Source organism: Marmota marmota, unplaced genomic scaffold (genome assembly GCF_001458135.2).
Source record: "Marmota marmota marmota unplaced genomic scaffold, marMar, whole genome shotgun sequence".
Classification (NCBI taxonomy): Eukaryota; Metazoa; Chordata; class Mammalia; order Rodentia; family Sciuridae; genus Marmota; species Marmota marmota.
Window position 1 is genome coordinate 6,980,779 of NW_026000242.1, and position 14,725 is coordinate 6,995,503.

The window sequence follows — 14,725 nt, forward strand, 5'->3', positions numbered from 1 at the left end:
TTGCTTTTGAAGGATGTATGATAATTATTAATGATATTCCTTTGGGGAAATGAGATGAAGGGGATTGGTAAGAGGAAACCCTTTGGTTTCTTATTTATATACTGGGTATTTAAAGTGTTTATGATGTGTAAGATATATGCATATATATTACTTTGTTTAAAATGTTTGATGAGAAAGGTAAAAAGGAAGAAAGGAGTGACAATGCACTATACCATTTTTTTTTTTTTTAATGTAGCAAACGGGGACCAAGACAAATACAAATGGATAGTTTATATTACTTACAGAGTTGATATTTTAATAAAGTTGTAGGGAAGATCCGTGGAGAAGAAAGAGATCGGGAGGGAGGGAGGAGAGATGGGAAAGGGAGGAAATATGGAATGAATTTAAGAAAAATCACATTATGTGCATATATAAATATACCAATGGGAATTTCACCTTTGTGTGTGTGGAAAGCACCAATCAAGGATGGGTAAATGGATGAACAAGGGGAGGATCAGTGGAGTGCTGGGTAGGGTGGAGAGAAGGAAAGGGGGAAGGGGGAGGAATGGTGACTAAAACAGAATAGGTCAGATTCCATGTACGTATGATTTTGTTATGATGAACCCAGTTACTATGTGAATTATAATGCTCTAATTAAAAAAGAATGAGAAAACACACACAGAAAAAAGAGTTGATATTTTAAGTTATTTTTCCTGTTTTTGAATAAATGGGCAGTGGAAAGGAAAGTTATCATTTTTTATTTAAAAAGAAAATCCTATGTGATCTTTGCACAGTTCTTAAATGAGTCCCTTCTTTTTTCCTAAGGCTTTTTTTTTTCATTTTAGTTAGGGTTTTGGTGGGACATTTTTGAGCAACAAATGATTAATGTTGAATATGAACTTTTTAAGTTCTTAGCAGTTTCTTTGCTTCTCAGTTTTGTGGAGATTAATAGATTGTATAAACTTATAGAATGACAAAAGGATTCTCTCTTTCAAGTAGAAAATGTTTCTTACTTTTGGGAATATGGATATCTACTTTCTTTCTTTCTTTTCTTTCTTGTGCTGGGGATTGAACCCAGGGCTTTGTGCATGCAAGGTAAGCACTCTATCAACTGAGCTATATCCCCAGCCCTCTCCCTTTTTTGATAATGTTTATATCTGTCCTACAATGCATTGAATTTCCTTTAAGCAGTGTGGTTATTAATATTTCATTGTAAATGACAAAAGAGGACTCATTAGTTTCTCTTCCTATGATATCAGTCTGCCATTTGTGTCACTGTCACTTTCCTGCTTTTGCACCAGGTTATGGAGACAGAACGGATGATTTATCTGGTGACAGAATATGCTAGTGGAGGGGAAATATTTGGTAAGTACATTTATTGCATTCTTTAAACAGTTATTGAGCACACCATGGCAAACCTAAAATAGCCATTCAATGCCTTTGTCACTTGAGCAGCTGTCACTTGATGCTGTCCTCAGTACTGTCATTTTCTATCAACAAAGTAATTTAACTTTTTTATTCACCTAGTCAAATCCCTGTAACATCTTTGTTTTTTTAGCAAAGGTATTTTGTTTATTTTGATCAGGTGTTGACCATTAAGATTAAAGTTCTCCAAAACCAAACATTCCTTCTGATAATGTGCCTGAAGATCCCCTCCTGTTGTCAGGTTCTGACCAAGGTTACCAAGACTGACAGAACTCCCACAAGTGTGCGGGCCTCTGTTGTGTGAGAAGGCAACACGTGGAGCAGACAGTCTCACCCTAATGCATTCTTTAAACTTTAAATATAACTTGTAACTGTATTCCTTACCATGTGCTCACATTTCCCCTTGAAGATTTGTGTAATTTGGGGGTTTTGCCTTCGATAGATGTTTTTTTCTCTTATACTTGGCTTTATCACAGCATTAAAACTAAGCAGGAGAAATTGTTTCTGGCAAATCTGACTTTTTGAGGTGCTAAAAACTAGCAAAAGAATTTTCTTTGGTAACATTGGTAAATGGAACCATGTAGAGGTAAACGGTAAACTTTCAAATCTAAATTCATGAATTTTTTTTTCTTTTGGCAATTAACTATAGAGAAAGACCTCTTTTTATGTATATTAGGTTTGTCTAATTACTTTTTTAGATTTCTTTTTAATTTTATAAATATGAACACCAACTAATTTAAAATATATTTAAAAGCATGGAATCACTTTTAAAGTGGAACATTCTTATTAATGATAAAACAACTGTGACTGCATGGAATAGCCAATGTGTGTACCTGTGTGTGTGTGTTTTAAACTTTGCCCAGCAATCTAATATTTTTTGTGTCTACAGTATTTTCAGGATAAGCGCTAGTCCTTTTTAAAGGAGGACCAGGCATTTCCTAAGTTTTCTTTAATTGGCTTCATTGATGAACTTATTTTATGCCAAAGCTAGTAGTGATGGAATGAAATTTATAATGAGAATGTAGTGTTGGAAGGAATACTTTGTTTCAAAGAAAGTAATACATTAAAATGTTTGAAGAATAGTGTTGTGTGTCAAGAAGAAATCAGCTTGATTATCACAACTGTAAAATGTAAAGGTTAGAGGTGCAGATAAAAAATATTATGGAGTTGAGAAGTAAAATAAAATAAAAATTCACTAAAGAGACTCAATCATAGATTTGAAGTGACAGAAGAAAGAAAAAGCAGACTTGAAGATAGATTGATATAGATTTTGCAGACTGAAAAATAGAGATTTAAAACAATGAGGAACAAAAACCAGAACTGCAGAGAAATGTGGTATGTAAATCAGCTCTGTATCACTGTGATAAACACCTGAGAAAGACAGAGGAGGAAAGGATTATTTTGGCTCATAGTTTCAGAGATTTCAGTTCATGGTAAGTCAGCTTCATTGCTTTGGGCCTGAGGTGAGGCAGAATTTTATGGAGGAAGTGTGTGGTGGAGGAAAGCTGTTCAGCTCATGGCAGCCAGGAGGGAGAGAGTGAAAGAGAAAGGGCTAGAGTGAAGATAAACCCTTCTAGGGTAGGTTCTGGTGACTGCTTCTTCCTCTATCTGGTTCCTATCTCTCAGCAGTCCATTTAGCCCTCATTAGGTCAACATTGATGAGGTCAGAATCCTTGTGATCCAATCACTTCCCCCAGACTCCACCTTTGAATACATAAGACTTTGGGGGACATTCCAGATCCAAACCATAACAGTGTGACACCATCAGGTGCACCAATATATGCATAATGGGAATACCAGAACGAGGGACAAGAGAGAGGAGGAAGAAGAAAAATGTGTGAGGAAATAATAGCTGTAAATTTCACAATTTTTTTTTTTAAAGTATAACCTGTATGTCCAGGAAGTTCAGTGAAATTCAAGTAGAGGCAAAGAGAAAATATGAAAAGCATCAAGGGAAAAATGATGCATCACTTAAAGGAAACCCCAGTTAAAAGTAGCAGCTGATTTTTCAGCTAAGACAGTGGAGATCAGAAGGCAATGGGATAACATTCAAGGTGCTCAAAGAAAACAAATCTGTTAACCAAACTCCTTTATCTTAACAAACTGTCTTTCAAAAGGGAAGATAAAATAAAGATTTTTCCCTAGTAACCAAAATCTGAGAATTTTTTGCTGCCAGAGCCACCTTACAATTATAAGAAGCATTAAAGGAAGTTCTTCAGTCTGAAAGCCCATGACTCAGCTGGTAATCTGAAGCTACCCACAAGATTAAAAAACAAATGAAAAATCAAAAACAAAACAAACAAACAAACAAAAAAACCCAAAAATAAAAACCTAACACCAGTGGAGGTAATTTTGTAATTATAAAAGGATAAATGCATATTTTTTCTCCTTTATTCTCTTAACTTGTTTAAAAAGCAGTTGTATGAAATTGTTAGGCCTTTAATGTAATGTATTTGTATCATACCTTCATATAATAGCACAAAGGAGGTATATAGGAGAAACACTGCATTGGCCTAAGCAAATCCCTGCAGTTGCTTCAGTAATAAATATATCAATATTGTTTGGTTTATAATATTAATAGATGTAATGTGTATGAAATACTACTGCAGGGCTGGGGTTGTGGCTCAGCAGTAGAGTGCTCGCCTTGCACGCACGAGAACCTGGGTTCGATCCTCAGCACCACATAAAAATAAATAAGTGAAATAAAGGTATTGTGTCCAACTACAACTAAAAAATAAATATTAAAAAAAAAGAAATACTACTGCAAATGGAGGAAGAGACTAGAGATACAAAGGAGGGACATTTCTGTGTATCACGGGGATTAAGCTTGTATAAAGTGGAAGCCCATTCAGGGCATAATGTAAGACTAATATTTTGGTAATACTAGCCCTGATTAAATAAAAACAACAATAACAATAAAATAACAAGGTAAACAGTTTGAATAGGAAGCAGAGTTATTGAAAGAGAATTTTCCACGGGTTATCTCACATTTCTTAATGTCTTGTAGCAGGGCACTGAGTCCTTTGCTGTAGATTCTGTTTTTAAGGATGTTTGTATAGTCTTGAAAAACAGACCCCCTTCAGAGCATATAAATACGTCTGTTTATTACCATTGGAAAAGATTTGAGTTCCCCTCCTATAATGTATTCAACTTTGTATGTGGGTGTTACCTAGCTCTCTTTGCATTGCCCTGTGGGAATTAGGGCTTGCAGAACTGAAGCAAATATGTTGATGTTTGTGTGGCTTGCTGTGCCTTAAGTATAACAACTTAAGGGTTGTTATACTTAAGAGGGGTCTTCATATCTTCTGCCAGTATCCATGCAACTGTGGCAGGTTAAGTTGTTAGCTTGCATGTAGGGTAAAACCTCTAATCCTCTTAGTGCAAGGAGACATTTTATTTTGATTAGTTTATATAGGAGACTTGATTATAGGTTAAGATTGAAGATACAGGGGTGAAGAAGAAGTATTATTTTAAAAAAAGCAGTAAGACCCACGAGGAATAGGAGGTGACTGAGCTATGAGCTAGTTGCAAGGAAATGACCTTGTACTAGAAGAAAATAAAGAATGCATGTGGCTGTAGTCAGGTAGAAGAATTGAGGCAAAGTACTTCATACCTTTTGTTTTTGGAGTAGGAGGCTAGGGTTAAGGGTTAGAGGGCAGGGACATGGATAAGAGTAGAGATTGTGAAATTAGCTACTGGGAGACATGAAGAAAGAAGTGATCCAGAATAAAAGTACTGGGCTGGGATTGTGGCTCAGTGGTAGAGCACTTGCCTAGCATGTGTGATGAACTGGGTTCAAGCCTCAGTACTACATGTGTTAGTCAGCTTTTTCACTGCTGTGACTAAAGGACTGGACCAGAACAATTGTAGAGGAGGAAAAGTTTATTTGAGGGGTTACAGTTTCAGAGGCTTTAGTCCACAGAAGGCCAGCTCCATTCCTTAGTGCTCCAGGTGAGGCAGGACATCATGGCAGAGGGAAGCAGCTCACATGTTGATTAAAAGGGAGGGAGGGAGAGAGAGAGGGGGGGAGAGAGAGGGAGAGGGAGAGGGAGAGGGAGGAGGGAGAGAGACTGACTCCAATTGCCAGGTAAAATATATACCCAAAGTCACACCCCAATTCCCACCTCCTTCAGACACACCCTACCATTTCAGTTAATCCCTATCAAGGGATTAAATCACTGATTGGGTTAAGACTCTTACAACCCAATCATTTCTCCTCTGAACCTTCTTGCACTGTTTCACATGTGAGCTTTTTAAGTTACCTCACATCCAAAACATAACACCACATAAAAGTAAATAAATAAATTAATTAATTAACAAAATAGAGGTGTTCTATCCATCTACAGCTTAAAATAAATAAATAAATGAAAGTACCCATGTTTATACCTACACAGTTCATGGTAACCAAGTATGGAACTGGCCTGGGTGTCTTTCAGTGGATGAATGGATAAAGAGAATGTGGTATAAATACACCATGGAGTTTTATTCATCCATAAAGAAGAAAGAAATTAACGTTATTTGCAGGAAAATGGATGGCACTTAGAGTTTTATGTTTAGTGAAGTCAGCTAAACTTAGAAATTCTGTCAAGGATTATATGTTTTCTCTCATGAAAAAGTTAGGAAAAAGAAGGAAAAAAAGGTGTGGGGATGTGTTTCATGGAAACAGAAGGCAGACTAGTAGAACAGAGGACCGGGATTGAGGAGGGGAGGAACAAGGTAGGTACTGGGGAAAGAAATCGACAAAATCATATTGTTTGTATGTGCAGATATGTAACAATGAATCCCACTACTTTGCATAACCATAAGGCACCAATAAAAAAAATCTGGAAAAAATCAGCTCAAAGAGTTGATTAAAGGCCCTAGAGATAGGAAACCCTGAGCTTGTAATTCCATTATATAGGATTGCATGATTCCCCAGCAGTGCTCAACTACCTGTGCGTAAATGTGATAAGACAGATAATTAGACTGATCCAGTGTTTGGGGTTTATAAGACATGTGCAATAGAAGAAGAGACAGAATGTTGAGGCCACAAGTAATAATGTAATTAATGTTTTGGCTATTGAGTTTAGGTTTAAGTAGGGCAAGGGATACAAATATGACAGGGATGAATGATCTTAGATTAGAATTTAAAAAGCTACAGGTCTGGATGAAGTTGAAAAGCAATTGTATTGAGCATTCAAGAGGGTCATGGATAATAGTCTCAAACTATGCTGTGCAATATACTAGGCACTGGCCATTCTTGCTATTGCATGTTTGAAATATAGCTAGTACAACTGATGAACTGAATTATTTTTAATTTAATTTACATTTAAGTTTAAAAAGTAAGGCATGTGTAAGAGTTTTAGATCAGCTGTAAGAGTTAGCCAGCCACAAAGTTAGAGAGCACAGTCTTCAAGGTCATTCTCACTCTGGCACCGCCTATAAGTTCAGAAATTCCCAAAACCACCCTCAGATTTTATAAATTGATAGAAGGACTCACAGAAGTATCTGAAAGCTATGTACTCATAGTTATTATAGTTTACTACAGATAAAATATACAGATTAAAAATCAATCAAGGGAAGAAGTGCAGGGGCCAGAAGAAGCACCAGATGGAGAGATTTCATTGTCCTCTCCCTTTGGAGGCAGGATGTGTCATTTTTCTGGTATTGATGCATGACAATGTGCAAAATGTTGCCTCAGGGAAGAGTGCATGTGCAGCATTTTAATTTTACATAGGCCTGATTAATTGATTGCTCAAATGATGGATCCCTGTGTCCAGATCAACTGATGTTGATCACCCAAAGCCTCCACACCAAGTCACATTTTGGGTCATTTAGGGTAGCCAGCCTCTACCCTAAGAAAGGAGAGATTTATGGGCATGGCATTTCCAACCCTCAACTGTAGACTCTCTGGTATTACTGAAGACCCCCAAGCAAACAGATGTTCCTAGCTGGCATAACATTTCAACAGCCTAAAGATTACCTCCCAGAAGCCAAGAGAAGATCAAACCTTCTCTTTGGGCAAGGCCATATTCTTTACTATACAATGTAAAATCCTTCTCTATTCAAAAATTGTATTTCACTCTGGCCGTAGACAATTTATCATCTGAATTATAATATGCCTTAAGTGTAAAATACACATTGAATTTTGAAGATAGTATTATTTTAAAAAAAGCAGGTAATTTTGCAGGCTGAGGGACAGCTGATCCACCTAGGCTTCCCTCTGATCCAGCTGAGCCTGAGGCTGATAAAGAAAATGTAGACTCATCACTTCTCAAATTCTGATACAGTAAGACCTTTGCCTTTTAGTCCTTGTTAAAAGACAGTCCTGGCTGAGTACAGTGGTTCCCCTAGCCTATAATCCCAGTGGCTCAGGAAGCTGAGGCAGGAGGATCATGAGTTCCAAGCCAGCCTCAACAAAAGCAAGGCACTAAGCAACTCAATGAGACCCTATCTTTAAATACAAAATAGGGCTGGGGATGTGGCTCAGTGGTCGAGTGCCCCTGAGTTCAATCCCTGGTACACCCCTCTATCCCCCCCCAAAAAAGGCAGTTCTAAAGTGACTTTTGACCTCAGAAACAAATTTTTAGAAGAAATGCATTTGACTTAAAATTTTTTTTAAAAAACTAAATAAACTTACTAAGTGCAGCAGGCTGTTGGGGGTGGGGGTGTGAGGGGGAGGCAAGGGTAAGGGACTGGGGCTGTTCAACATGGACCTGGGGTCTCTTGAGCAGTTCCCTTTTTGCCTGCCTTTCTACTAGGATGGCATACAAGACTCTAAATGTAGAATTTTTGTTGAGAATTTTGTATGTGAAATAGCAAGCTACTCTCTGAGGCTCCACCCCAGTACCAGGGATTGAACCAAGGTCGCGTAACCATTGAGCTGCACCTGCAGCCCTTTTTTATATTTTATAAGAGACAGGTTCTTGCTAAGTTGCTGAAGCTGGCTTTGAACTCACTATCCTCCTGCCTCAGCCTCCAGAAGCACTGGGATTACAGGTGTGCACCACTGCACCCAGTCCAGTAAGCACTAGTTTAAATCTTAAGTTTGCATGAAAAGTTACATTGTAAAATAAATGAAAATGTCTTAAAACTTACTTAATTTTCAGACAAAAAGGCAACATATACCTTATGAAGTGATTTTTTTTGATGTATTGGGTTAAATAAGTTATTCAAATTAATTTCAAAATGACTGATTCTTTTTTACTTTTTAATGTGATTACTAAAAATATTAAATTATATAAATGTATTTCTACTTGACAGTGCTGATCTAAAAGGTTATGACAAGAGAAGTATATTGCAGATTGAGCATCCCTAATACAAAAATCTGAGCTCTGAAATCAAACTTTTTGAGTGCCAGGAAGATAGTCAAAAAGCTTCAGATTTTAGATTATGTATGATAACTAGTAAAGTTTACACAAATACTCCAAAATCTGAATAAGTGAAATTGGGAATAATTCTAGTTCCACACATTTTGGATAAGGGATTCAATCTATATGAGATTTTAGAATTTCAGAGGCAGAATAATGTAAAGCAAAGACTAGTCCAAGATATGACCATAGGGAATTGCTGAACTTTAATGGGATTTTTACTGGAGAGAAACAAAGTTTAATCTAATTGTCAAATGTGTTATCCTTGTGATGTTAACATTTCCTAGGTTACTGGCAGAATCCTGGTGGAACAGTAATCTATCAACTGGGTTTCAGTATCTTTGATAAATGTGAAGGCAAGAGAGGCAGAAAGGGGTGAATCAATTGCTTAAGCATGAACCATAGTAGTGTGAAGTTAGTGGGAACTTAAAAGAACTTCTTACTTTACTTCCTAACGGCTCATGGAATATTGTCTTTTTACTTCAAGAAACCTATAAAGGAATCCTTAGTCTAAGAGGAATTATTTGGAAAGTTGACTATAAATATGAGGTGTCAGGACATGAATATGAAAGTCCTGCTTCCCTTCTTTGACCTATTAAACTCCCACTTCATTTTCAGGACCCATCTCAACTATGATTTCCTCTGTAAGCTGCGCTCTGATTTTGCCACATAGACAGTTCCTTTTTTCTTCTTTACTTTGAACCTATTTCCCCTATAGCATTTTTGTAGGTATTTTTTGTTGTTGTCTGTTTTTCACATTTCTAAGTTTGTTGTTTACTGAAATTAAGGTTATTTAATTTGATTTATCATTTTTCCTCTGGTGGCTTTTTTTTTTTTTTTTTTTACCAAATCCTTAGAACTCCTAAATTCTAAATTTTGGAATGTTCCTGGGTTCAGTGCTGCTTTACCTCTTTCATTACCCACGCACACCTATTCCCCAGTTGATTTTACATAACTTAGTCAGCTGTTGACTTCAGAAATTTTAATTTCTAGTCTTACAGCTCCACTAAACTCTAGATTATGTCTCCAGCTCTTTATGTGACATCTCCGGTTGGATGTCTAATAGACATTTCAATTATTTTCCTTGATACTGGGGATTGAACTCAGGGGTGCTCTACCACTGAGCTACATTCACATCCCTTTTTTATTTTGAGCCAGGGTCTTGCTAAATTGCTCAGGCTGGCCTTGAACTTGTGATCCTTCTGTCTCTGCCTCCCATGTGGCTGGGGTCACAGTGTGCTCTACTGTGCCCAGTTGACATTCAGTGTTAATATATACAAACTCAACTTTTCATTTGCATATAGCCAATGTCTTTTTTCATCAGACCTCCTTATCTCAATAATGGTAAATCCCTGGGCTGGAGTTATGGCTCAGTGGTAGAGCACTTGCCTGGCATGTGCAAGGCCCTGGGTTTGATCCTCATCACCACATAAAAATAAATAAATAAATAAAATAAAGTTATAAAAAAATTAATGGTAAATCCCTTCATCAAGTTTCTCACACCAAAAACCTCTGTAGAATTATGCTTGATTTCCCCCACCCATACCTTAATCAGATTCATCACCAAATCTTGGTGACTCTTCCTTCAGATATGCTGAATTTAATCACTGTTCGTCACCTGTATCACTACCCGTCTGGTTTAAGCCATAATCGGTTCTTGGTAGAATTACTGCAATAGCCTTTAACCAGTCTCTGAATTTGCCCTCATCCCCTGTTACAGCTGGAATGATTCTTTTATTTGTTTGTTTGTTTAGTTTTAGATGGACACAGTATCTTTATTTTTTATTTTTATGTGGTGCTGAGGATTGAACCCAGGGCCTCATGCATGCTCTGCGAGCACTGTACCACTGAGCCACAACCCTAGCCCCATGGGGTGATTCTTTTAAAAACGCAAGTGTAATCTCATCACTCAGTTACGTCTTTTGGCTTTCACATCTATTTGGAATAAATCGGTAGTTTCGATCCAAAAACTGGTCTCTAGCACCATTCTGAGTGCAGCTGCTAGCATTCTCCTTACATTCTCTTCTCTTTCTTATTCTTGTTGAATGTATCCTCACTTTAAGGCCTTCATATGTTCTGTTCCTTCTTCCTGAAATACTCTTTTTCCAGGTAACTACTGTCTCTTCCATTTCTCTGAAGTCTTTTATCTGGTGTTACATCATTAGAGAGGACTTTGCTAACCCTGTTATCCAAATCTCGTTGTTCTTACTGGCCCACTACTCTCCATTTCCCTTTCTTCCTTTATTTTTCTTCTTGTTTCTTATTACCAATTGACATTCATTCATTTGTTTACTGTCTCCCTTCACTAAAATACAAGCATCATTAGGGTAAGAATTTTGTTATTTTTGATCCTGCCAATCTTAGAAGAGTACCCATAGAGAATACAGGTCTGATGTTTATGGATCAGTGAATGAAAGACTAAGTGAATGAAAGAATGTCAGCAGATTGTAGATTATAGCATTAATATTTTATTCATCTGTTCTTCATTATTTAAATCCAAGTCAAGCTTGGAATTTTCATGTTATTCTATAGCGTATTTTTGTTGAATGAGCCTTGATCTGGAGGTGGAAATACCTTTTTTTACTGGTTAACTGTGCAGAGAAAGACAAATTTCAGATTATGAATTCTAAGCAGTGTAAGTGATTGTTGAATGAGCGTTTATTATTATTCATTCAGTTGATTTATTGAGATGATTGCATACTATTTAGCACTATATTGTAAAGGGGCAGTCGTGGCAGTGTGGTCCTGTTTAATATTACAAACAGAATTGTAGTACTGGTTGGTTTTGTAAACCACTAAACTCATAAGTTAAAACATCCACAATATGATTTCTTTAGATATATATCCCAAACTTCCTATTTGAGACCATGAACTCATAAATCCAGCACTTTATCAAGTAGAGTTTCCTGAATACCAGGCAGAACTCATGGTCATTTTGATTTAAAATTACAACTTGAAAGGAACTGTTGAAATGTGTATAATTTATTATGAACATTCTCAGTGCCTTAAAATAACATTTCCTAGTAGTGCCAACACTAGTGGAACCTAGAACTTCTCACTAAACTATTTGTTTATGCCATGGGGCACAAATACTGACTATAGGGCAGGGAATGAGAAAGACAGAAGCACATAATCATTGTGTACCAGATACTGAGTTAAGTGTTGCATTAAGTAATTTTATCTTGTTACGTCCTAGATATCTACAAACTCTTAACATATTTATTTGGACATACTGGTTATATGCTGGTTTGTTGTAGCTTTAAAAAAAACATGTTTTTATTTAATTCTGATTATTTTTTGTATATTCCCAACAAAACTACTACTTTTCCATGTAAGTATTCCCTGTGACTATATAAACTAGCTACTTGCTAACAGAAATAACCATACCATTGAACTTTATCTTGCCACTCTGAATCAAAACAATTCTACTTCATTCCCCAATTAATTTCCTGTTATTATTTTCTGTTTTTTTTTTACTTTATTTTCTTAATATCAGGCACAGCTAACATTTATATCTGTATCCCAAGATGTATGAGAAAGCCACCTGTGCTTTGACCTCGCTTTATTTCAGAATATTCATACATAGTTGCCTGATCATATTGTATTTTCTTCCATGATATAAAAATAAATGCCACAACAAGTGAGCCACATATTTTTGCTGTATAGAGTATAAGTCCCAAAGGCATATATTTTCTTGGCTTCTATATTCATACTTTTCCTGAGAGTTTTCTGAACTATTTTTTAAACTCTTTTTGGAAAATGTAGTTTCTTGACAAATTGAAACTAATAGAGAAATGAAAAGATTTTAAATTATCTACTTTAAAAATATTTGACTTATAAGAGATTCCTATGCCATATTTGCAGTGCATTGTATTTTACATTTTTTACAATTTATAACAACCTCCTCCTTCTCTAGCCAGCATACACTTTTTTCTGTGCCACTTATTTGTTTAAGACACTGGGTTGTGCCTGGCATGGGGGCACATGCCATAATCCCAGCAGCTCGGAGATTGAGGCAAGAAGATCACAGGTTCAAAGACAACCTCAGCAACTTAACAAGACTGTAAGCAACCTAGACTGTAAGATCAAGGTCTCAAAATAAAAAATAAGGGCTCAGGATGTGGCTCAATGATTAAGTGCCCCTGGGTTTAATCCCTGGTGCTGAAAAAGAAAAAGAAACTGGGTTGTCTTAAACATTTTTTTATATTCTGGATTTGAATGACATTATCTTTATGGATTTGAATGATACTATCTTTATGGTGTGAAGCAATATATTTCCCGTGTTCATATTCCTTGTAAAATGGTAGTTATATTTAGGAATTTGGTTTAACACAGGTTTAATTTTTTTGTGTGTTGGGGGGAGAAAGACTTCATAGCTTTCGTATTGCATCATTTCAGGTGTTGTATAATGTGTGTTTTTCTCACTTTCAGTAATACTTAGAATAATCTGTAGGTTTAGGTATTGTTCATGTAATCCACTTCTTATATTTTCCAGTTACCTTTTGACTGAATGTTTTAGCTGTCCTTATTATTTAGTTGCCTAGATACATCTTCATTAGATGTGTAAAATGGTGCTTGATTCTCTCATTCATTTTACATTTATTATCCATAATTCTTATGTAAAGAAATTTACCTTGTAAACTGTATAGAATCTATAGTAAAGGTCATGCAAATGCTTGATTCTTTTATGTATCAAATTGGTACCCTAGTACTCTCCACTGGAGACCAGTAAGGTGGATTTTGGTTATTTTACAATGTAATTGTGAATTATGGTCTTCAATGTATTTGATGTGCTTCAGTCCATTAAGGCATTGTTCTTTTGATGTTCACGTTGTCCCTCTTAGCCAGTGGTGGTTCCTGTGTTCTTTTGAAGTGATCTCAGTAATCTCTGATATCTTCTTTGCTATCAAGCACAATATCACTAGTTTATCTTGAATATTTGGATCAATATTTGGAATCAAACATTTCTCTTAGGAACTCTGGGTCCTTCCCATGGAAAATAGCATTTAGAGACCAGAGTGTTGGCACTATCCCTAGTTCATTAGGGAGAGTGTTCATTAGCCACTGGGTTATTATTGCTTACAGATCCATTTTTGTTCTTACAAGAACCTTGTTCTTACAGTGTAGGTTGCTTATAGTCTTGCTAAGTTGTTGAGGTTGGCTTTGAACCTGTGATCTTCTTGCCTCAATCCCCGAGCTGCTGGGATTATGGCATGTGCCCCCATGTATCTATTCTAGACTTTTTTTCTTTTTTTATAAAGAGAAAAGTAAGATTTGAATTTATACTCCCCCTTCCCCTTCTCTGTTTCCTCTTCTTCCCTCTTCATAGTAGTGGGAATAGAACCCAGGTTCTCAAGCATGCTAGGGAAATGCTGTACCATTAAACTATACCCAACCCTTTTTATTTTGAGATTGGGTCTCTCTGAGATGCCTAGGCTGGCCTCAAATTTGTGATCCTCCTGCTTCTGTCTCCCAAGTAGCTGGAATTACAAGTAGGTGCCTAATTTCTACTTCTTAAATATCATATCTTTGCATCTTTTCTCTTATGTTAAAACCTATGGTTCCAAAATATTTTGAGATGAGAGAACAAGGGAGAGATTAATTGATTCAAAACAACACTAATACTGTTACAAATAACGAGGAGACTCTTGATTCTTTTTGATTTTAGGATATTTACCATGAAGCATTTTCATAGTTTATTTGAACTACTACAACAAAACACCTTAGACTAGGTGAATTATAAATAATAGAAGTACATTTCTTATAGTCTGGAGGCTGGGAAGACTTGGAGTCAGTTGAGATCTCTCTCTGTGCTGTCTCTGTCTGCCTGCTGCCCTGCTCTTAGATCCTCAAATAGCCAAAGAGTGTAGAGGGAATGAACTTGCTCCCTTAAGTCCTTTTATAAAGGCACTTGTCCTATTCATGAGAATATAGTCTTTACGACCTAGTCATCTCCTAAAGGTCCCACCTCT

General features: G+C 36.4%; 1 protein-coding gene across 6 annotated transcripts in view; it reads left to right on the top strand.

The window, feature by feature from the left end:
• Positions 1-14,725, top strand: part of Sik3 (SIK family kinase 3) — a 235,637-nt gene that overhangs the window by 132,243 nt on the left and 88,669 nt on the right. For all 6 annotated transcript variants that reach the window (XM_048795898.1, XM_048795899.1, XM_048795902.1 and 3 more), the window contains exon 3: positions 1,281-1,344. In XM_048795898.1, the coding sequence (XP_048651855.1) occupies positions 1,281-1,344 (64 nt within the window). The remainder of the gene's footprint in view (positions 1-1,280; positions 1,345-14,725) is intronic.